This window comes from Cherax quadricarinatus, chromosome 7 (genome assembly GCF_038502225.1).
Source record: "Cherax quadricarinatus isolate ZL_2023a chromosome 7, ASM3850222v1, whole genome shotgun sequence".
NCBI lineage: Eukaryota > Metazoa > Arthropoda > Malacostraca > Decapoda > Parastacidae > Cherax > Cherax quadricarinatus.
The window spans coordinates 2,398,951-2,423,936 of record NC_091298.1 but is presented as its reverse complement, the minus strand read 5'-3'; the positions used below and the strand labels follow the sequence as shown (position 1 = coordinate 2,423,936).

Below are 24,986 nucleotides of genomic sequence, written 5' to 3'. Positions count from 1 at the left end.
CCAATAAAACGTATTGCTTATGTAACTGTTGCCACTTAATAGTTTACCTTCAGGTTCCTCCTTATCCATTGTCTTCTCATTAAAAGCAGATTTAAAATGCTGAAGTTCAAAAGAATAGTCTATCAGACAATTTGGCCAAGTTCAACTGTTAATATCATCAAATTGCAATATGTTTGAAACAAACAAGGCATCTTCTTGCCAGTTCCATACCCTGTTTGCTGGTGCTTGTATATTTGGTGGTGCTGGCATATAGTCAGAATGGCAACTGGTGGTGGCACATGTGGTACTGGTAAGAAATGTAATGGCAGCACAAAAGATCCTAGCTGCAATGGATATATGGTCCACTATTTAGACCAATATCTGCGTGTTAGATAGGAGTGAATGGAGATGAATGATTTTTGGGAACTGACGAGCTGTTGGAGTGTGAGCAGGGTAATATTTAGTAAAGGGATTCAGGGAAACTGGTTACAGTGGACCCAGACTTACAATATTAATCCATTCCTGAGAGCCCATCGTAAGACGAAATGATCATAGGTTGAATTAATTTTCCCCATGAGAAATAACGGAAATCAAATTAATCCGTGCAAGACACCCAAAAGTATAAAAAAAAAAATTTTAACACATGAAATATACATTTTTCTACACACAAAAAGGATGATACATGCACAATAGTAGAGTAGTACATACACAATATACATGTATATTGTGTATGTACTACTATACAGTGGAGCCCCGGTTAATATTTTTTCATTCCAGAAGTATGTTCAGGCGCCAGTACTGACCGAATTTGTTCCCATAAGGAATATTGTGAAGTAGATTAGTCCATTTCAGACCCCCAAACATACATGTACAAACGCACTTACATAAATACACTTACATAATTGGTCGCACTGGGAGGTGATCGTTAAGCGGGGGTCCACTGTACTAAATGAAGAATAAATGACACCTTTATTGAAGATGCAGCAATGACTGATGAGACACTGTGTCCTGGGAGTGCCTCTTTTCCTCCTGAGTAATGTAGGTCCTGTTTGGCATTTTCTTCCAGAACAGGCCTTATCACTGTGTATCCTCTTCAAGGGGGGCTCCTTGGCGTGGTGAAGAGGCTCTTGGTCTGAGGAATTAGACCTGTCGGTCTCCTTCCTCAGACTGAACCTAATTACCCCCCAATCCCCCCTTCCCTATCCCATCCTCCCCTTTTCCCTTTCCTCCTCCCCCTCTCCACCCCTCCCTTATGCCCTTCCTCTTTTTGGCCTTTGGGATTTTTCCCACAGGTGCGCTAGTTCCTAGGTAGGGGAAAGGGTACCGGGGTCCATCCCATTCCGTTGAGGTTCTTGGCGGTGGCGTAGTTTGCCGTGGAATCTGGATCGCCTGGGGATGTCCCGATCCCTTTCCGGTATCCCGGAGAGTGGCTTTGGGTGTCTTTCGGGCGACGGGTGTATCTCTGGAAGCCACCTTTTGGATTCCGGGGGTGGTGGCCGAAGGAGGTATGCTTTGTGGTGGATATCCGGCCGCCCTCTCTTTTGTCCACCGAGGTAGCTCGGCAGATGTGAGGTTGCTATCCCGGATTGCTGGTTTACTGGCATGATGGGTAGGGTATGGCACGGGTTCTATGCTGCATCTACGCTACTTGCGGTGCTGAGGTCCTCTTGGGCGCGGAGGGAGATTTCTGGCCCTTTCATTCCTCCTAGGAACTATCCCTCCCTGGTCCCCCCCTTTTTTTTCTTTTTTTTTATTTTTATTTTCTTTTCTTCTTTCTTTTTTTTTTTTTAAACAAAAAGAAAGAAGTAACCTAACCATGGCAGCCCTAGTCCATGAACCTGCTACCCCCGGGCCCCTTCTTGATACCGCACCCTGTTCTGACCCCGCCTCGTCTTTGGACCACTCTTCGGACACTCCTCATGCCTCAGTACCTCTTGCCGGTGCTGTTTCCTCACCCGCTTCAGGTACTGAGGTCTCGACTGACTTCTTTGATTTATCTGACCTCCGCTCTCCTTTGACTATGCTTCTGGCCTCTCCCTCTACGGTGCGGCAATTTTCGAATCGCCGACCCGTTCCACGTCGGACCAACTCTGGCCCCACGCCTAAACGCCAACGACAATTACCTGCTGATGATACTTCTCCACCTTCTCGTTCTTCTCAGAAAAGATCAACACGTCCTGCACTCCCTCTCCACGCTCAGTTTCGGACTGCACAATGAACTAAATTCTCCACTTTACGACCGACTTCCTCTACCGCCTATCTTTCCGACCACAGTATTGGCAAGGCACTCCTACGCCATGTTGGTAAAGATATTTCTTTTCATGCTCTTAAGAGCGGTATGCGCATCATCACTGTACAGAATGCTACCCAAGCTCATGATCTTTCTCTTCTTTCCCATATAGATAGTGTTCCTGTCACTATTGAAAAACATCATTCCCTCAATTCTTGTAGTGGTACCGTAATTCTGCCCCATACCATAGTTCAACAAAATTTCCAGACATGTGGCAATGACATTCTTGAACAGCTGGAACTCCAAGATCTCCCAATCCTCAACGTAGACACTTACGTTCTTCCTGCCCGCGGGCGGAGACGATACCCTAGCAATGTGGCTCGTTTAACTTTTGACAGCCGTGAACTCCCATCCTCAGTTTATGTGGCAGGACATCGGTTACAAGTTTGAAAGGTGATCCCTACACCGCAACAGTGTAGAAATTGCTGGTGATTTGGCCATCCAGCGAAATATTGCAGATCCATAGCCGAATGCCCAGTCTGTGGTGCCGATGACCATTCTAATATATCTTGCAATCGACCTCCCTCTTGCCTTATTAATTGTCATGAGGCTCACCCTTCGTACTCTCGCCGTTGCCAAGTCTACTTAAATGAGCGGGAATTCCGTTACCTCAAACAGGCAGGTCTCCCTCATGCCATGGCAGTTTCTCATCTCCGCCTCCAAGGGAGACTACCTCGTGTTTCTTATTCCCGTGTTTCAAAATGTCCCCCCACTTCTGGGGTCCCATCTTCTGCAGCCTCCTCTGTGGTTACCTCTCCCATAGTCACTCCTGTATCTAATTCTTTTGCTGTCCTAGGCTCAGATGTCCATACTTCAACACCTCAGTCTGTTCTCGCTTCTTCGTGTTCTCCCTCACAAGCCTCAGTATCGACGAGACCTCGTACGACACCTCCTCCCAATCGTCCCTCTACTTCTCAGAAGTCAAAAAAAGGTCCTTTAACCCCTCCTTCCCTACTTCCACCTCATTTTACCTTCCCTTCTCTGTACCGGGTTCTTCCCCTCTCACTGGCTCTGTTACAAGTGTAGAGGTTCACCCTCCTCGTCGTACTATACCTATCTCCCCTGTTCCCTCCCAAGTTTCTTCCTCTTCTGCCACCTCCCAGGTTTCTGCCTCTTCTGTCCCCTTCCACGCTTCTTCTCCAGTTCCCTCCACCCTCTCGCCCCCCCACCTACCGTGGTACAGTCCATTACAGCTCCAATCTTTACTCATCCTCCCCCTACCATCTCCAATATTGTCTCTCATATGACGTCTCTGAATTCCAAAACACTTGAAGCAATCTCTGAATATATTGCAGAGACCAAACCATCAATGGACACTGATCCACCCTCTGTTCCTTCTCTCTCCTCTCCTCCATCTGCGCAACTCCTTTCTTCACAGCGCACCGTTCCTTCGCTGCTTGAACGTTTTCCGCTGCCTCCACATGTGGACTTTCCTAACCCCTCTAGTCCATAGGAACCCTTACCTGCGGATTTCAAGTATCTTTATCATTGCCAATCATGGTCTATTTACAGTGGAATATACGTGGCCTCAGGGGTAATCGGGGTGAGCTTCAGATGTTACTCTCCCAGTTTTCCCCTGTTGGTGTTTGCTTACAGGAACCAAAATTATACTCTGCCGTTATCTCTCCCATCTCAGGCTATAATTTATTGTATTCTTCAGATCCTTTTCCTGATGGGACCTTTAATGAAAGTGCCCTTCTACGCACTGATATTCCGTACCATCAGCTATTTGTTCGTACTTCGCTGCATTACACAGCAGCCCGTATCCACTTGCATAGGTGGTATACGCTCTGTTCTTTATATCTCTCTCCTTCTCGGGCACTATTCCGGATATTGCCTTTTTTGTTTCGTCATTACCACCACCGATTCTGTTACTTGGCGATTTTAATGCCCATCATTTCCTCTGGGGGGGGGATCTCACTGTGATTCCCATGGCATTCAGTTAGAGGCTTTTCTTGCCACCCATCCCCTCCATGTTTTAAATACAGGTACTCACACCCATTTTGATCCTCGGACTCGCACCCTCTCTTGCATCGATCTCTCAGTCTGCTCTTCCTCCGCCGCATTAGACTTCACCTGGTCTGTTCTCCCGGATTTACATGACAGCGATCATATCCCAATCATTCTTACTTCCCCTTCATATTCACCACCTCTTCGTATCCCACGCTGGCAATTTGATCAGGCAAATTGGAACCTTTACTCACAACTAACTGTTTTTAGTGAGGTTCCTTCTTCATCCTCCATTGATGAGCTTTTACACCTCTTCTCGTCCTCCGTTTTAACTGCAGCTTCTCATTCTATATCCCAAACTTCGGGCAGGCATTCTCAGAAATGCGTGCCTTGGTGGTCTCCTGCTTGTGCTCGTGCAGTACAGTACGTTTGAAACGCGCTGCATGGGGCAGGTACCGGTACAATAGAACCACGGAGAGACTTCTTGATTTTAAGCAGAAGCGTGCGATCGCTCGCCGTGTCATCCGTGACGCTAAACGCACTTGCTGGTGAGATTATGTCTCCACCATCACCTCTGCTTCCTCTATGAGTGCAGTCTGGAAAAAAGTACTAAAACTGAGTGGTAAATATTCTCCTGACCCGGCTCCTGTTCTGCGGGTTGCCGGTGTTGATATAGCAAACCCACTAGATGTTGCCAATGAAATTGGCAATCATCTGGTCCGTATTTCTCAGGGGCTCCATCTATGCCCCTCGTTTCTTTCCTCGAAGTCTACCAGAGAGTTAGCACCCTTGGACTTTTCTTCTCTCAGAGAAGAACAGTATTATGTGCCTTTTACACTTCAAGAACTAGAGGCAACACTCTCAGCTTGCCGATCATCGGCAGCTGGGCCCGACGACATTCATATTCGTATGCTACAACATTTACATCAGTCAGCCCTTGCAGTCCTATTACGCCTTTTCAATCTTATTTGGTCACAAGGAGTTCTTCCACAGCTGTGGAAATCTGCCATTGTTCTCCCTTTCCGCAAACCAGGCACTACAGGACATGAAGCCTCCCACTATCGTCCCATTGCTCTTACCAGTGCAGTTTGCAAAGTGATGGAACGCCTGGTAAATAGACGTTTAGTGTGGTATTTATTGACACACAACAGTCTCTCCACTCGTCAATGTGGCTTTCGTAAGGGGCGTTCTACCATAGACCCCTTACTACGCTTGGATACGTATGTTCGTAATGCCTTTGCGAATACCCACTCAGTTATTGCCATATTTTCTGACCTTGAGAAGGCTTATGACACAACTTGGAGGTATAATATTTTGGCCCAAGCCCACTCCTTAGGCCTCCGAGGCAATATACCATCCTTCCTTACGAACTTTTTAACTGATAGACATTTCCGTGTTCGGGTTAATAATGTGCTCTCCCCGGACTTTATCCAAGCTGAAGGTGTCCCCCAGGGATGTGTTCTGAGCACAACACTTTTTCTCCTTGCTATTAATGATTTGGCCTCTATGTTGATGACTTCGCTATTGCCTGTGGAGGCGCTGACTGTCACCTCATTACAGTTTCTCTCCAGCATGCGGTCGACCGTGTTTCCAATTGGGCCACCACACATGGGTTTAAATTTTCCAGCGCTAAAACCCACCAAATTACTTTCACTAGACGCTCTGTCATCTCCTATCATCCTTTGTACCTCTATGGCTCCCGTATCCCTAACGTGATACAGTCAAGTTTCTGGGCCTCCTCTTTGACCGTAGGTTATCCTGGAAACCTCACATTACCTCTCTGAAGGCAACTTATCACAGCCGGCTGAACCTTCTTAAAACCCTTGCTCATCTTTCATGGGGAGCTGATCTTTGAACTCTCCTTCACCTACATTCTACCCTCATTTTATTGAAACTTGATTATGGTGACCAGACCTATTCAGCGGCATCTCCTGCTACTCTCTCTAGCCTTAACCCCATTCGTCACCAAGGATTACGTTTATGCCTTGGTGCTTTTCGCTCTTCCCCTGTTGAGAGCCTCTATGCAGAAGCGAACGTTCCATCCTTATCTGATCGCCGTGATGCCCATTGCCTTCGCTACTATGTACGCTCTCATGATCTCCGCAATCCTTCCATTTATAGAATGGTCACTGATATTAGTAGACATTCTTTATTTGTTCGCCGCCCCTGTTTACTCCGTCCCTTCTCTCTTCACCTTCATTCGCTCTTGTCTTCTCTTCAATTACCATCTTTCTATGTTCATGTAGCATCTCACTTCTCCCTACCCCCTGGGAAGTTCCAGCTGTTTGAGTCTGTTCTTTCTCTCTCCCTTGCTTGAAAGCCCAACTGTCTATGGTCGCTTCCCACTCTCTCTTTTTCTTGACCACTTCCACTCTCATTCTCATGCCATTGCTGTGTACACAGATGGCTCTAAGTCTTCTGACGGTGTAGGATTCGCAGCAGTTTCCGGACAGCGTCGTACGAGGGCATTTACTATCTTCGGCTAGTATTTTTACTGCTGAATTGTATGCTATCCTTGCAACACTTACCCGTATTGCATCTATGCCTGTGTCATCATTTGTGGTTGTCTCAGACTCCCTTAGTGTTTTACAGGCTATACAGAAATTTGATACACCTCATCCCTTAGTCCTCCGTATCCAACTTTGGCTACTCCGCATCTTTACCAAGCATAAAGATATTGTTTTTTGTTGGGTCCCTGGTCATGTTGACGTACAGGGCAATGAACAGGCAGACACTGCTGCGCGGTCAGCAGTACATGACCTACCAGTTTCATATAGAGGTATTCCATTTACGGACTATTTTGCTGCAATATCTTCCCACCTTCACACCCGTTGGCAACAACATTGGTCTACTATGCTCAGTGACAAACTTCAATCTATTAAACCGAGTATAGGTTACTGGCAGTCTTCTTATCACCAGTGTCGAGGTTGGGAGGCTACTCTCTCCTGTCTTCGCATTGGCCATATACTCGTCTTACTCATGGATATCTCATGGAGAGGCGCCCTGCTCCTTTCTGTGAGAATTGCCAGGCTCCATTATCAGTCAGCCACATTCTGTTGGACTGCCCGCTTTATCAACGAGCACGCAGAATTTACCTCCGTCATCGTTTTCGCTCCGCTGCTCTCTCTTTACTTTCCCTTCTCGCTGATGGACCCACCTTTCATCCGGACTCTCTCATTGACTTTTTGACAACAACTGACTTACTTCACAACTTCTGATACCTTCAGCCCTTTCTACCTCAATCTCTTGCTACCCTCTACCCCTATACTATCCCCTGCCCCGCTGTTTTCTGTAACCTACTGATCATCCCTCCTCCCTTCTGCCGCCCAATACCCTCGCTTCCTTCCCTACCCTGCAGCGCTGTATAGCCCTTTGGCTTAGTGCTTCTTCTTTTTGATTATAATAATAATAATCACTGTGTATGCCACTACAATTTTTAAATCTCTCAAACCAACCTTTGCTGGCCTTAAATTCACCAATATTAGCACTAGTTCCAAGCATTTTTTCCTGTTCACCTGGGTGTTAGTCGACTGGTGTGGGTCGCATCCTGGGAGACAAGATTAAGGACCCCAATGGAAATAAGTTAGACAGTCCTCGATGACACACTGACTTTCTTGGGTTATCCTGGGTGGCTAACCCTCTGGGGTTAATTGTTTCTCGGTATTCTCGATAAGCCACACCAACAATGGTGCTACAGCAGCAGCAGCAGCAGCTGACCATGGTGCAGCAGCAGCTGATGGTGCTACAGCAGTGGCAGCAGCTGACCATGGTGCAGCAGCAGCTGACTGTGGTACGATAGTATTTCTCACCCTTTTTACCACAGGGTTGGCACTAGAAGCTTTCTTTGGGCTCATGGTGGCTTATTTAGCAGTTAGAAGCACTAAAAACAATGGAATAATACAAAATATTCCGAATGTATGCTTGGAAGCGACCACTCTGGCTTGTAAACATTGGCACACCAACTGAAGGCAGGCCAGCTGAGGCGTGCTCAGGTGGACAGACATGTGGACAGGTACTGGACGAATGCTGTAGGTCGAGTTTTTCAACATATGTCGGTGTCAAATTTTTATGCTGAAAAGCATCGTAGGTTGGGGACACCGTACATCGGGGGTCCACTGTATTCTTATATAGCCAGACTCGAGTACTGGAAATGGGAAGTACAATGCCTGCACTTTAAAGTAGGGGTTTGGGATCACATTATACTGCATATGTGTTTATATTTCCACTGTGTCGGTATTTGATACCATTTATTTCCAGGGGTTTGGGATATTGGCAGTTTGGAGGGATATTTTATATATCTTTATACTACATGTATATGCTTCTACTATTGTATCTGGGTGCCTCTGCAAAGACAGTGATTATGTATGAGTGAGGTGAAAGTGCTGAATGATAAGTATTTTCTTTTTGGGGATTTTCTTTCTTTTTTGGGTCACCCTGCCTGGGTGGGAAATGGCCGACTTGTTGAAAAAAAAAAATCTGCACAATCATTTTCGCTTTCACTATCTTTCCCTACCTTAGCAGCATCATGAGAAGTTTGTCCATAGAACAATATATAGCATAAAGTGATGCACATTTTTGTTTTATTGGTGAATAATGTGAGGCACTTTATTCATCAATAATATAAGCCATTTTGTATCTTTATATTCTCCACTTTCTTAACCAAACCTACTACAATTACTGGTACTGGTACCAGATGTATATTTCCAAGAGAAGCCTCTATTTTACTTTGAGTAAAGTTCTGGTGTCTGCTTGCCAATGTGAAAATGTGCTACCTGAGCTTGTTTTTCACCTACCATGCCCTGCATTGATCTATGTGGGCCTATATTAAGAGGTATTTGGCAACTCAAAGAGATGAGCTAAGTCCTAAAATAGAAGGACTTGACAAATCTGAAAACCCAAAACTGAAAAGCTTTATACATCTGACACAATCTGGTTCCCTGTGTCAATTTGTTGCACAGTTAAAAAGTTAATGTTCCAAAATGAAATAAAGATTAGATAGCATAAAAACCCTACACAATGTCAATCATGACCAAAACTTACTACATTTGTGTTATGATATTATAAAGAATGACAGATTTGTTACTTTGACATACAGTACTAACCTGATATTTTTTCGTGACACTAGTTGACAAATTATGAAATCATGATATAACAGGATAACATCCACTTATGCATTACCGTATTTCAAAAGACTAAATTACATATTACTTACTTTAAGGGTGACAGTTTCTTCATTTTTTTTAGTGAATACCACTCCTGTCCGGCTATAATATTTATCGAGCTTCTGATTAAGCGTCCACAGAGTTTGAATAAGCATGCCCTGCATGTCGGCATCCTCCTGCAGCATTTCCCGACATTCAGTCTTAAATGCAAAAGAACAGAATATGGTTAAACATTTCATGTCAAATTTTAGGGTCTTGAATATATCTTTAACTGGCAAACTAAGGTATGAAAAGAAATTACTTCTACAGATCTTTTGAAGTGCAATAAAGACTTCTCATTTTTTTTATTCAACACGCCAGTCATCTCCCACTGAGGCAGGGTACCCTCAAAAAAGAAAAGCTTTTACCATCATTCACATATAATCACTGTCTTTGCAAAGGTGCTCAGATATAACAGTTCAGATGTCACTCCAAATAGCAAATATCTCAAACATCTCCTTTAAAGTGCAGGCACTGTACTTCCCACCTCCAACAGCTAGGCAAGTCCCAAAAGCCATTTATCTCCATTCATTCCTAACACACTAACACGTGCTTGCTGTATGTCCAAGCTTATTGCACACAAAACCTCTTTTACTGCCCAACTCCATCCTTTCCTAGGATGACCCCTATCCCTCCACTACAGATTTATACACCTTCCAAGTCATTCTATTTTGCTCCATCCTCTCTTCAATGACCAAACCACCTCAACAATCCCTTCTCAGCCCTCTGAATAATACTTTTAGTAACTCCACACCTCCTAATTTCCACTCTATGAATTCTCTACATAATATTTAAACCACACATTGTCCTTAGACACACCTCCACTGCCTCCAGTCTCCTCTTCACTGCAGGATTTATAACCCATGTTTCACACTTATAAGTGTGCTGGTACCATTATACTCTCATATATTCCCTTCTTTGCCTCCATGGATAACATTCTTCGTCTCCACATATACCTCAATATACCACCCACCTTTTTTTCTTTCATCAATTTTATGGTTTACCTCTTCCTTCATAAACCCATCCACTAAAAAGTCAACTCCCAAATATTTGAACACATTCATTTCTTCCATACTCTCTCCCTCCAATGTGATATCCAATTTTGCTTCACCTAACTTGTTTGATACCCTCATCACCTTAATCTCGTCTATGTTCACTTTCAACTTTCTTCCTTTACATACCTTCCCAAACTTGTCCACTAACTTTCGCAACTTTTCTTTAGAATCTCCAAAAGCACAGTACCATCAGCAAAAAGTAACTGTTTCAACTCCCATTTTGTATTTGATTCCCCATAATTTATTCCCACCCCTCTCACCAACACCCTAGCATTTACTTATTTTACAACCCCATCTATAAACATGTTAAACAACCAAGGTGACATTACACATCCCAGTCTAAGGCCTATTTTTACTGGAAAGTAATCTCCTTCTGTCCTACACACCTTAACCTGAGCCTCACTATCCTCATAAAAACTCTTTATAGCATTTATTAACTTACTACCTATTCCATACACTTGTAACATCTGCCACATTGCTCCCCTATTCACCCTATCACATGCCTTTTCTAAATCCATAAATGCAACAAAAACTTCCCTGCCTTTATCTAAATATTCACTTGTATGCTTCATTGTAAACATGATCAACACATCCTTTACCCATTCTAAAGCCTCCTTGTTCATCTGTGATCCTGCTCTCTGTCTTACCTCTAATTCTTTCAATAATAACCCTACCATACACTTTACCTGGAATGTTCAGTAATATTTTTTTTTCACCACGTTCGCCGTCTCCCACTGAGTCAGGGTGACCCAAGAAAAACTACTACAGGTACCATCCAACTTACGACCAAGCTTGGTACCGACCACCGGTCATAAGTCAAAATGGACGTAAGTCAAACCTTACTAGTGAATATCAACATCACACTTTTGTAATCATTTTATTTTACTGTTTTATTTTGATATTTCATTTTTTACTTTACTTTTTATGTTGTTAGTACTGTATTTTATACCGTAAGGTTTAGGATACACACTGTGTACAACACAAACAGTTGTTTATATCCCAGAAATTTGGCATAAAAAAACATGGTCGTAAGTCGAGTGGTCGTATGTCGAGCAGGTCGCAAGTCGGATGGTAGGTGTACTTACCTCCTTCAAGAGTAGTCCATCTTTTAAAATATCCTTCGCCGTGTCAAAGTTTGCTTCAACCTCTACATCATATTTAACAGGTTTCTTTAACTCTGGAAGATGTACCAGCTCTGGAGATTCTGATTTTCTTGGTGATTTACTTCTAGAGTGAACACTTCTTGAAGGACTTAAGGAAGCTAAACTGCATGAGCGACTCCTAGAACAACGACTCCTGTCTGAGCCAGAGATTGGTCTGAAAAGGTAAAAAAAAAAAAAAAAAAAAAAAAAAAAAAAAAAAAAAAAAAAAAATTTTGTACCCTATTTCCACATTACATATTACAGGAAATGATGACAAGAAAATATTCAGTAACCCTGCACTGCAGTACAGTAACACTATCTACCGAGTACAATAGCATCATAGGAAATCAGTTACACTGTGACAATATTTCGGATATTTCATAGACTAAGTATAGAAGTATTCCCTGTGAACCTCTATATCTGATTTAAGTATTTACATAAACTTTTGTCTGATTGGATTTATGGGGTCAAACTCTCTAAACATATCCAGCAGAGTAACCAGTAACTTTTCAGGTCATCCAAGGCATGTAGATAAGGACACTCCAAAGCTAATGATGCCGTAGTACTTCAACACAACATTGCATCAGTGTAGAATTACAATACTGTATTGATGCAACAATGTAACACTGTAGTGATTGAATGCAATATTGAATCATTCTAATCCCTCGTATGATAATTTGTTTTAATTTAAAAGTACTCTCCTCGGAAGAGTAATGATCCCAGCACCTCTGCCACTTCTTGAAACATTTCTGGAACTCTACAACTTGCAATTTTGCTTGAATCTCCACATCATTAAAGTGTTGTTCATCAAGTGTTATTTTTATTTGTGGATAGAGAGAAAGTCACAAAAGACCACATCTGGGGAGTACAGAGGGAGGGGAATGAATGCCACTTCCCCCCCCCACTCAACTGCATCAGCAGGATAACTGTCACAGTGAATGAACCAATCACTGGATGCCCATGACACTCAGAAATTTCTTTCTCGTGTCTTCCCTCATAACTCTCCACAGTTTCTAGCTTCCTCCTTGCTGCAGCATTCAAAACTCATGCCTTACACCCATATTAAAATGTTGTTACCACTATACTCTGGTACATTTCCTTTCATTTTCATTTCAACACACCAACCACCCTTTTGTTCCCCCCCTCATATATTCTATGATTTGCCTATCTTTCACAGGTATAGCTCTTGCATTAAGAGTCCCTTGCCAGTATCTAGGATCTTCCATGGGGAACTCTGCCTCAGAAATGGGAGGCTCTTTAAGTCAACAAGGTGACAAAGAAAAGAGGAAGACAATTATTAGCCCATTCAGGGGCGTACTAGAACGTACTAGAACGCCTAAATTTTAGCACCTTCAAATTTAGCGAGACAAAGCTGGTAGGCCTACATATGAAAGAATGGGTCTTTATGGTCAGTGTGCACAGTATAAAAAAAATCCTGCAGCACACAGTGTGTAATGAGAAAAAAAAACTTTGACCGTGTTTTTGGTTTAAAATAGCAACTTTGCACTCTATTTTAGTATAGTATGGTAGTATTCTAGTTTTCCTGGTCTCATTTTATTGAATGGATTACATATTACAGAAATTGAGATAATTTTGATTGGTTTCACAATGAAAAGCACCTTGTAATCGAGCTCAAAGTAGCAAAAATGTTCAATTTTTGCCAAAGTTTAAAAGTAAACAAATCATGCCAAGCGTCCAATAACCGTCAACTGGTGAGTCTAATATTCTTTCACAAGTGTGCGCTGAAATTATTTATACCATTTCTACACTAATGCAGTAGTCTGCATAACAGTAAATCTTCTATTTTTTGTGAGAATAAAAATTCAAAGTGGAAAGCAAAAGAAATGTAAGAGGGGCCTGGGGACATGACTAAGGAACAGAGAAAATGTTATTTTAGTGCCAGGAATGTCTGTCTTGTCTATTCTGGACCCTATTTGGAAATTGGCATCTTTTGAAATTTGTGTGAAATTGGCAAAATTGCTAATTTCTGACTGCTTTATTGGATAGTTGAAATCAGTAAATGGGTGGTTTCTTGTACTCATTCGATAGAAAAAATGGAGTTCTAGCGAAATAGTTATGATTTTTGTCGACTAGTACACTGGAATTGGCTGAAAATAAGGCTCAAAGTGGGCGAAATCGCCGATGCGCAAACATCGTCGAGACCGCTAACTTTGCGAGAGCATAATTCCATAAGTTTTCAATCAAATTTCAAACTTTTGGTGTCATTATGATCGGGAAAAGATTCTCTTACCTTTTCACAAGAAAAAATAATTTTTTTTTTCTGAAAAATTTTCGACCCTGAGAACAAGTTTAGGAGAGGGCCTCTCGACCCTGAAAGGGTTAATGCAGTACCTCATTTTATTCAATCTCCAAACTGTATAATAACTTTTATGAACCAAATTTATTTCAAATATCTACTCTGGGTTACCAGTCTACTTGTACTGATGCCCCCCAACTTACCTTCCAGAAGGTTGTTCACATCCTGAATTATTTGTAAGCCGTTATTTTGCCATTTTTCTATCGTGACAATTATTATTGTTTTTAATATTATCATTATTATTCTCTGCGCTGTTGTTCATGGAAAACTTAGTACTGTACAGTATCAGTAATGTTGGGTTCTTAATACTAAAGCATATTTTAATAATAATTTTTTTTTTTCAACAAGTCGGCCGTCTCCCACCGAGGCAGGGTGACCCAAAAAAGAAAGAAAATCCCCAAAAAGAAAATACTTTCATCATCATTCAACACTTTCACCACACTCACACATTATCACTGCTTTTGCAGAGGTGCTCAGAATACAACAGTTTAGAATCATATACATATAAAGATACACAACATATCCCTCCAAACTGCCAATATCCCAAACCCCTCCTTTAAAGTGCAGGCATTGTACTTCCCATTTCCAGGACTCAAGTCCAACTATATGAAAATAACCGGTTTCCCTGAATCCCTTCACTAAATATTACCCTGCTCACACTCCAACAGATCGTCAGGTCCCAAGTATCATTCGTCTTCATTCACTCCTATCTAACACGCTCATGCACGCTTGCTGGAAGTCCAAGCCCCTCGCCCACAAAACCTCCTTTACCCCCTCTTTCCAACCCCTTCGAGGACGACCCCTACCCCTCTTTCCTTCCCCTATAGATTTATATGTTTTCCATGTCATTCTACTTTGATCCATTCTCTCTAAATGACCAAACCACCTCAACAACCCCTCTTCTGCCCTCTGACTAATGCTTTTATTAACTCCACACCTTCTCCTAATTTCCACACTCCGAATTTTCTGCATAATATTTACACCACACATCGCCCTTAGACAGGACATCTCCACTGCCTCAAACCGTCTCCTCACTGCTGCATTTACCACCCAAGCTTCACATCCATATAAGTGTTGGTACTACTATACTTTCATACATTCCCTTCTTTGCCTCCATAGATAACGTTTTTTGACTCCACGTATACCTCAACGCACCACTCACCTTTTTTCCCTCATCAATTCTATGATTAACCTCATCCTTCATAAATCCATCCGCCGACACATCAACTCCCAAGTATCTAAAAACATTCACTTCTTCCATACTCCTCCTCCCCAATTTGATATCCAATTTTTCTTTATTTAAATTATTTGATACCCTCATCACCTTACTCTTTTCTATGTTCACTTTCAACTTTCTATTTTTACACACATTCTCAAACTCATCCACTAACCTTTGCAATTTTTTTTTAGAATCTCCCATAAGCACAGTATCATCAGCAAAAAGTAACTGTCAATTCCCATTTTGAATTTGAATTTAATAATTTAATTTAATAATTTAATAATTTTGAATTTAATAATAAATACTGTAATAAAAAACTTCTTGCCTTTTTAACCCTTAAACTGTCCAAATGTAAATCTACGTCCACGTGCGGGGGGCTCCGAACGTAGATCTACTTTTTTATATAGGCTTTCAAATGGGGAAAATCAAGGTCGGAGCGCTACACACGTGAACATAGATCTACGTTTGGACAGTTTAACCCTTTCAGGGTCCGTCCCGTAGATCTACGGCTTTATGTTCAGGGTCCAAACCGTAGATCTACGCCATGAGCTCAGCTCACTCTGATAAACTGTGAGTGGTACATTTGGGCCTAGATATGAGAGAATACATCTATGTGGTATGTGTGCACCACATAAAACAGATCCTGCAGCACACTGTGTATAATGAGAGAAAAAAAATGAAATCATGATTTTTCGATTAAAACAGCAACTTTGCAGTGTTTTTTCGTATGTTTTTTATAGTTGTATTTGCGATTTCTTGGTCTCATTTGATAGAATGGAAGACATATTACAGAAATAGAGATGATTTTGATTGGTTTTAGCACTGGAAATGGCTTGAAACTGAGCTCAAAGTAGCAGAAATGTTAAATTTTTGCCGATATTCAAGAGTAAACAAACGACCTCACACGTCTAATACACGTCAGCTGGTGGGTCTAATATACATTCACAAATATGGTGATGATATTTATACAATTATTACAGTATTGCATAACAGTAAATCTTCTATTTTTTGGTGTGAATAAAAATTCATTATGTGAATAAAAAATCAAAATGGAATTTATTTGTAAAGCCTCAAAACATAACTAATGAACAGAGGAAATGTTAGTTTAGTACCAGGAATGCCTACATTGTTCATTCTGGACCCTATTTTGAAATTGGAATATTTTGAACTTTGTGTTAAATTGGCCAAATTAACAATTTCCGATCACTTTATTTTGTAGTTGAAACAGTTGACTTGGCGATTTCTTGTGCTCAATCGATAGAATAGAAGTAATACTAGTGAAATAGCTAAGAATTTGGTTGATTGGAATAATGTAATTGGCCTAAAATGGGAGTCAAAGTCGGCAAAATCGCCGATTCGTAAATATCGCTGACACATCAAAATTCGCGAGAGCATAATTTCGTCAATTTTCCACCAAATTTCGTACTTTTTGTTTTATTACCTTCACAAAAAGATTCTCTACGATTTCATAAGAAAAAAATAAAAATTTTTTTTTTTTTAAATTCTTGGACACTGGTGCGTGACTCCAGATTTGGGCCTTGGACCCTGAAAGGGTTAAGGATACAATAAACTTGAGGTGATGGATGAGAGGAAGATGGCAGGTTGTGTAGGGCTACTGGGGAAGAGGGCTGTCAACCTCATACACTTCATCGTCAAATGCTTCGTCAGTCAGGGTTTCACAAACCTGGGTTTCTTCAACATCTGAAGAGGCTTTTGAGGTAGAAGGCACTGGTCTGAAGAATTTATCTAAGGAAGTTTGCACTGTTTTCTCTTCTTATTGTATATAAGACGGTAGCACAAGCTAGAATTCTTAACACCACTTGAAACCTTTGAGAATCTCTCGATACTGGGGTCCTGAAGCTCAAACATATGAAGACCTCTCTCTCTAAGGGAAAATGCCTTGGCCATCATTTTTGTCTCAAACTTTTTAGAAGGAACAGTTTCATCTTGTTCCTCTTGCTCTTCCTTATGCTGCATATCTTACAGCTCCATCAAATCTTCATTCGTCAGCTCCGCTGACTTTGGTGCTGCCCAGCGTGGGTTGCAGCAAAACGTCATACTACGCAGAAGGTGCACAACTCAAAGTTTGGATTTGTGGAAGTATTGTGAATGAAACTAATTAACACGGCAGTCTGTTCATATGTTCGAATGTTTGTAACTCGAATGTTCGCAAGAAGTGTAGCGTCTGTACTATGAGATTCTTTTTAGAGGCTCCAATAGAATATATCACTCATTTCTATAAATAAATTTAATCTTCTTTCTTTCAACGCACTGGCCGTATCCCACTGAAGCAGGGTTGGCCCAAAAAGAAGGGGTTACTAGCCCCTTGCTCCCACCATTTTAGTTGCCTGTTATGACATGCATGGCTTACGGAGGAAGAATTCTGTTCCACTTTCCAGGGAGATAAGAGGAAATAAACAAAAACAACAACTAGTAAGAAAATAGAAGAAAACCCTGAGTGGTGTGTATATATATGGTTGTACATGCATGTGTAGTGTGACCTAAGTGTAAGTAGAAGTTGCAAGAAGTACAGTGGAACCTCAAAAATCGAACTTAATCCGTTCCAGGAGCTAGTTCTGAATTCGAAAGTCTGAAATTCGAAGCAATATTTCCCATAAGAAATAATGGAAATACAATTAATCCGTTCCAAAAACCCAAAAATATTCACAAAAAAAAAAAAAAAATTATTTTTTTTTTTTATTATCACACTGGCCGATTCCCACCAAGGCAGGGTGGCCCGAAAAAGAAAAACTTTCACCATCATTCACTCCATCACTGTCTTGCCAGAAGGGTGCTTTACACTACAGTTTTTAAACTGCAACATTAACACCCCTCCTTCAGAGTGCAGGCACTGTACTTCCCATCTCCAGGACTCAAGTCCGGCCTGCCGGTTTCCCTGAATCCCTTCATAAATGTTACTTTGCTCACACTCCAACAGCACGTCAAGTATTAAAAACCATTTGTCTCCATTCACTCCTATCAAACACGCTCACGCATGCCTGCTGGAAGTCCAAGCCCCTCGCACACAAAACCTCCTTTACCCCCTCCCTCCAACCCTTCCTATTACTATACATAATTAGACTATAGCATTTGTTGTGTGTATGTAAAACTGTAATTAATCTCTATAAAAAAAATTTATAGAGATTAATTACAGTTTTACATAAACACAACAAATGCTATAGTCTAATTATGTATAGTAATATAAATAACATTTTTACTTACCTTTATTGAATATTGGTGATGGCATCTGGAAGATAGGGAGGAGGAGAGAGGGAGTTGGGGTTATTGTTTGGAAGGAGAATCCCCCTCCTGAGGACTTCCGGTATCAAAGCCCTCTCTGGGGTTGCTTCCCTTCTCTGTATTTTAATGCCACTAGGACCAGCTTGAGAGTCATTGGACCCCAGTCTCACAAAATAACTGTCTACAGTCGCCTGTTTCTGTCTCACAAAATAACTATCCACAGTCGTCTGTTTCTGTCTCACAAAATAACTGTCCACAGTCCTCTGTACATCCTGGCAAGCTCAACAAGTCTCACTCCAATCTCATACTTCTGTATTATTTCCTTCTTCACATCTATGGTGTTTCTCACTTTCTTTACCACAGGGGTACCGCTAGCAAGTTTCTTTGGGCCCATGGCAGCTTATTTCACAGCCCCACAAGCACTAAACACAATTAAATAATCATAAAATGTGTGAATGAGATTGCAGGTTAGTGTTCACTCAAGCATGAACAAAGTTAGACTGCTCATGGCGCCTGCACGGGGACGCGATCAGAGCGGGCCAGCGGATAGGTCCCGTACCCGGCGGTCCAAAAATAGGGGCGCGTTCGATAATAGGGACACAGTTTGTCCGAAAAAATGGTCTTATTTTCAAAACGTTCAATATGTGATACGTTCGATTTTTGAGGTTCCACTGTACCTGAAATCTTGCACGTTTATGAAATGGGAAAAAAAAGACAAGCAATCCTACCATCATGTAAAACAATTACAGGCTTTTGTTTTACACTCACTTGGCAGGATGGTAGTACCTCTCTGGGTGGCTGCTGTCTACCAACCTACTAACTATAATGAATATAATACGTACATGAAATTTTCTGAAGTACTCTCAGTCATATCTGGTGGCAGTTGCTTGGCTGAAATAAATAAAATAAAAATTTTAACATGTAAATGAATATATTGCAAGTGTATGGAATAAGTGGTAGGTTGCTGAAAGCAATTAAGACTTTTTTATGAGGATAGCAATGCTCAGGTTCTAGTTTATATAAGAGAGGGGAAGATTATTTTCCGGTAAACTAGGCCTTAGTGATGTCACCATGGTTATTTAATTAACATTTACAGATAGGGTTGTAAAATAAGTAAATGGTAGGGTGTTGGAGAGATGTGTTGGAACAAAATATGGAAAATCTAATACAAAATGGGTGTTGTCACAGTTGCTTTATACTAATGACACTGTGCTTTTGGAAGAATCTGCAGAGAAGTTGTAAAGGTTGGTGGATGAATTTGGGAGGGTATGTAAAAGAAGGAAATTAAAAGTGAACTTAGGAAAGAGCTAGGTGATGAGAGTAACAAACGATTTAGGTAATGAAAGATTGGATATCAGATTGGAAGGTGGGAGTATGGAGGAAGTGAATGTGTTCTGATATTTGGGAGTGGACCTGTCATCAGATGGATATGTGCAAGACGATGTGAACCACAGAAATGATGAAGAAAAAAAAAGGGGAGGTGCAATGAGGTATCCGTGGAGACAAAAAAAAAAAAGTTTTCCATGGAGGCAAAGAGGAAAGTGTATGAGAGTATAGTAGTACCAACACTCTTATATGGGTGTAAATCATGGGTTAGTAATGTTGCAGTGAGGAGGAAGTTGGAGGCATTGGAGATGTCATGTCTGAGGCCAATGTGAAGCGTAAATATTTTGCATAAAATTCATTGTGTGGAAATTAGGAGGTGTGGAGTAAGTATTATCCATGGGGCTGAGAAGGGGTTGTTGAGGTGGTTTGGTCATTTAGAAAGAATGGAGCAAAACAGGATGACTGGGAGGGTGTATAAATCTGTAGGAGAGAAGACAGGGTAGGGGTCTTCCTAGGAAAGGATGGGAGGGGGTAAACGAGGTTTCATGTGCAAAGGACTTTAGACATCCAGCAAGTGTGTGAGCATGCTAGGTAGGAGTAAGTGGAGGCATATGACTTTTAGAACTTGATGAGCTGTTGGAGTGTGAGCAAGTTAACACTCATAAAGGGATACAGGGGAACTGGTTAGCTGGACTTTAGTCCTGGAGGTGGGAAGTATAGTGCCTGCATTCTAAACGAGGGGTGGAGATTATTACAGTGGACCCCCGCATACTGTTGGCATCACATAACGATTAATCCGCATACCGCTTGCTTTAATCGCAAAAATTTTGCCTCGCATACCGCTCAAAAACCCGCTCACCGCTGTTCGTCCGAGACGCGTCCAATGTGCGCCTTAGCCAGCCTCACATGTTCCGCCGGTGGCATTGTTTACCAGCCAGCCTCCGCGGTAGCAGCCAAGCATACAATCGTAACATTTCGTATTATTACAGTGTTTTTGGTGATTTTATCTGCAAAATAAGTGACCATGGGCCCCAAGAAAGCTTCTAGTGCCAACCCTACAGCAATAAGGGTGAGAATTACTATACTATAGAGATGAAGAAAAAGATCATTGATAAGTATGAAAGTGGAGTGCGTCTCCGAGCTGGCCAGGTTGTATAATGAACCCCAATCAACCATCGCTACTATTGGTGGTACAGCTGCTGCTGCTGCTGCACTGTCAGCTGCTGCTGCTGCTGTAGCATCGTCTGCTGCTGCTGTAGCATCGTCTGCTGCTGCTGTAGCACTGTCAGCTGCTGCTGCTGCTGTAGCATCGTCTGCTGCTGCTGTAGCACTGTCAGCTGCTGCTGCTGCTGTAGCATCGTCTGCTGCTGCTGTAGCACTGTCAGCTGCTGCTGCTGCTGTAGCACTGTCAGCTGCTGCTGCTGCTGTAGCATCGTCTGCTGCTGCTGTAGCACTGTTGTTGGTGTGGCTTATTGAGAATATACCAAGAAACAATTAACCCCAGAGGATTTTCCACCCAGGATAACCCAAAAAAGTCAGTGTCATCGAAGACTGTCTAACTTATTTCCATTGGGGTCCTTAATCTTGTCTCCCAGGATGCAACCCACACCAGTCAACTAACACCCAGGTGAACAGGGAAAAATGCCTGGAACTAGTGCTCATATTGGTGAATTTAAAGCCAGCAAAGGTTGGTTTGAGAGATTTAAGAATCGTAGTGACATACACAGTGTGATAAGGCCTGTTCTGGAAGAAAATGCCAAACAGGACCTACAGTACTCAGGAGGAAAAGGCACTCCCAGGACACAGTGTCTCATCAGTCATTGCTGCATCTTCAATAAAGGTAAGTGTCATTTATTCTTCATTTAATAGACTAGTACATGCACAATATATACTGTGCATGTACTACTCTACTATTGTGCATGTATCCTTCTCTTTGTGTGTAGGAAAATGTATATTTCATGTGGTAAAAATTTTTTTTTCATACTTTTGGGTGTCTTGCACGGATTAATTTGATTTCCATTATTTCTTATGGGGAAAATTCATTCGCATACCGATTATTTCGCATACCAATGAGCCCTCTTGCACGGATTAAAATCGGTATGCGGGGGTCCACTGTATTATTATAATCAAAAAGAAGCGCTAAGCCACAAGGGCTATACAGCTGTGTTGCAGTTTTGACACACCTCTGACAAGGCAGTGATGGAGTAAGTAATGATGAGTTTCTCTTTTTGGGCCACCCTGCCTCAGTGGGATATGGCTGGTTTGTTGAGAAATATATTCATGTATTTACACATGCAGTGGACCCTTGGTTTTCCTGAGTCTCAGTTTTTGTGAATTTTGGTTATCAGCAACTTTTTTCTTCAAAATATACCCTTGCTTTTTGTGATTTCCCTTGGATTTCGGCAGTCGTAGAGTATGTGGCCCAGTGGCCCTGTAAACACAAAGCTTCCCATAGATACATTCAAGAGTCAGTCTGGCATTGTTTCTCGGTGAGTGAGAATCGCCCCACGCATTCATATGAAACATTCGTATTAATCCATTGTTTTTTGTGCTTGCAACTGCTAAATAAGCCACCATGGGCCCAAAGAAAGCTTCTAGTGCCAGCCCTTTGGTAAAGAAGGTGAGAAACATGATAGAATTAGAGAAAGAAATCATATAAAAATACGAAAGTGTTGTATGTGTGTCCAAGCTTGCCAGGATGTATGGGAAGCCCCATTCAATGATCACTCCCATCATGGGAAAGAAAAAGAAAATCAAGGAAGCTGATGTTGCAAAAGGGGTAAATGTGCTAATGAAACAGATCACAGGCAATTGAAGATGTGGAGAATTTGTTGTTGGTGTGGCTCAACCAAAAACAGTTAGCGGGAGATAGTGTTGTGCAGTCGATAATTTGTGAAAAGGCAAGGCAGTTGCATGCAGATCTTGTAAAGAAAATAACTGGAAAGAGTGCTGATGTTAGTGAATTTAAGGCCAGCAAAGACCGATTCAAAAATTTCAAGAAGCGAAGTGGCATACACCGTGTTGTAAGGCATGGTGAGGGTGCCAGTTCAGACAAACGTGTGGCTCAAAAATTCATGCAAGAATTCAAGGAGTACATAGAAGCTGAAGGATTCCTCCCCAACAAGTGTTCAATTGTGATGAAACGGGCTTTTTTTGGAAGAAAATGCCAAAGAGGACCTACATCACGAAGGAGGGAAAAGGCATTCCCAGGACACAAGCCTATGAAAGACAGGCTAACTCTCTTGTTGTGTGGTAATGCTTGTGGGAATTTCAAAGCAAAGCCTTTACTGGTGTATCACTCTGAAAATTCCAGTGTGTTCAAGAAAAACAGTGTCGTCAAGAGTAAATTGTGTGTGATGTGGAAGGCTAACAATAAGGTCACGGGGGAAATTTTCCTTGATTGGGTCAATGAAGTGCTTGGCTGGAGTGTGAAGAAATACCTCCTGGATAATAAACTGCCACTCAAGTGCCTCCTGGTAATGGACAATGCTCCTGCTCATCCTCTGGACTCGGATGACCAATTGTTGGAGGGGTTTAGTTTTGTCATAGTGAAGTTCTTGCCCCCTAATACCACTCCTCTCATCCAGCCCATGGACCAGCAGATCATTTGAAACTTCAAAAAACTACACCAAAGCAATGTTTCAAAGGTGCCTTGACGTGACCTCAGACACTGAATTGACCCTAAGAGAGTTCTGGAAATATCACTTAAATATCATCAATTGCATAACCTTTATAGATAAGGCTTGGCAGAGAGTGACTTCCAGGATGATGAACTCTGCTTGGGAAAAATTGTGGCCAGAATGTGTCCAAGAGAAGGATTTTGAAGGGTTTGGGGCTGACCTGTCGACCCTATGCCTGTTGTGGAATGTAGTGTAGCATTGGGGAATTCCGTGGGGTTGGATGTGAGTGGCCAGGATGTGGAAGACCACTGAAGAGCTACAAGAGCTTCATCTGCAACAGCAACAGACCACAGCTGAGGAAATTGCTTCACAGGAGGAGGAAGAGAGAGAGAAGGTGCCTTCATCGAAGATTAACCCTTTCAGGGTTGGTGCCGTACTAGTACGGCTTGTACGCCAGGGTTGGTGCCGTACTAGTACGCATAAATTCTAGTGCCTTCAAATCTAACGAGAGAAAGTTGGTAGGCCTACATATGAAAGAATGGGTCTATGTGGTCAGTGTGCACAGTATAAAAAAATCCTGCAGCACACAGTGCATAATGAGAAAAACTCTGTTTTTGCAGAAACAGAGCTCTCTGGAAAAAAATTTTGAGTGACAGGGGTCCAGTGACCCTCAAGCTGGTTGTAGTGCCATTAAAAAAAACAAAGAAGGGAAGTAACCCTGGATAAAGACTCGGTACCTAAAGTCTTTATGGAAGAGGATTCCCCTGCCCAACAATAGTAACTTCTCCCTCTCCCCCCCTCCCATCTTCCATACACCAGAGTCTTCAATAAAGCTAAGTGTGATATTATTGCTTTATATTGATCTGTCATTCTTTTCTGAATGTAAATCTGTATTTAATCTCTAAATTTTTTTTTTTTTTCAACAAGTCGGCTGTCTCCCACCGAGGCAGAGTGACCCAAAAAGAAAGAAAATCCCCAAAAAGAAAATACTTTCATCATCATTCAACACTTTCACCTCACTCACACATAATCACTGTTTTTGCAGAGGTGCTCAGAACACAACTTTTGGGTGTTTGGAATAGATTAATTGGATTTATATTATTTCTTATGGAGAAAAATGGTTTTGGTTTTCGTGAATTTTGGTTTTCAGCACTCTCTGGAACGGATTAATCAAGAAAACCAAGGGTCCGATGTATATACGTATATATTTTTTTTAACATGTCAGCCGTTTCCCACCGAGGCAGGGTGACCTAAAAAGAATGAAAAACCCAAAAAGAAAGAAAAAACTTTCATCATTCACACTTTCAATATCATTTATGCACAATCACTGTCTTTGCAGAGGCACTCAGATACGACAGTTTAGATGTCCCTCCAAATAGCCAATATCCCAGTGCAGGCATCGTACTTCCCACCTCCAGGACTCAAGTCTGGCTAACCAGTTTCCTTGAATCCCTTCACAAAATATTACCCTGCTCACGCTCCAACAGCTTGTCAGGTCCCAAAAACCATTCGTCTCCATTCATTCCTATCTAATATGCTCACACATGCCTGCTGAATGTCCAAGCCCCTTGCACACAAAACCTCATTTACTCCCTCCATCCTTTCCTAGGACGACCGTTATTATATTTGGGAATTTTTTCCACTGAT

The 24,986-nt window shown here is 41.9% G+C and overlaps 1 protein-coding gene across 2 annotated transcripts in view; it reads right to left on the bottom strand.

The window, feature by feature from the left end:
- Positions 1-24,986, bottom strand: part of LOC128686799 (uncharacterized) — an 84,657-nt gene that overhangs the window by 5,727 nt on the left and 53,944 nt on the right. Inside the window, exons 9-11 of one of the 2 annotated variants that reach the window (XM_053773894.2) lie at positions 19,236-19,284; positions 11,561-11,792; positions 9,432-9,581 (exon numbers count right to left, since the gene is read on the bottom strand). In XM_053773894.2, coding sequence (XP_053629869.1) covers positions 9,432-9,581; positions 11,561-11,792; positions 19,236-19,284 — 431 coding nt within the window. The remainder of the gene's footprint in view (positions 1-9,431; positions 9,582-11,560; positions 11,793-19,235; positions 19,285-24,986) is intronic. The other variant, XM_053773895.2, reaches the window with a different exon arrangement.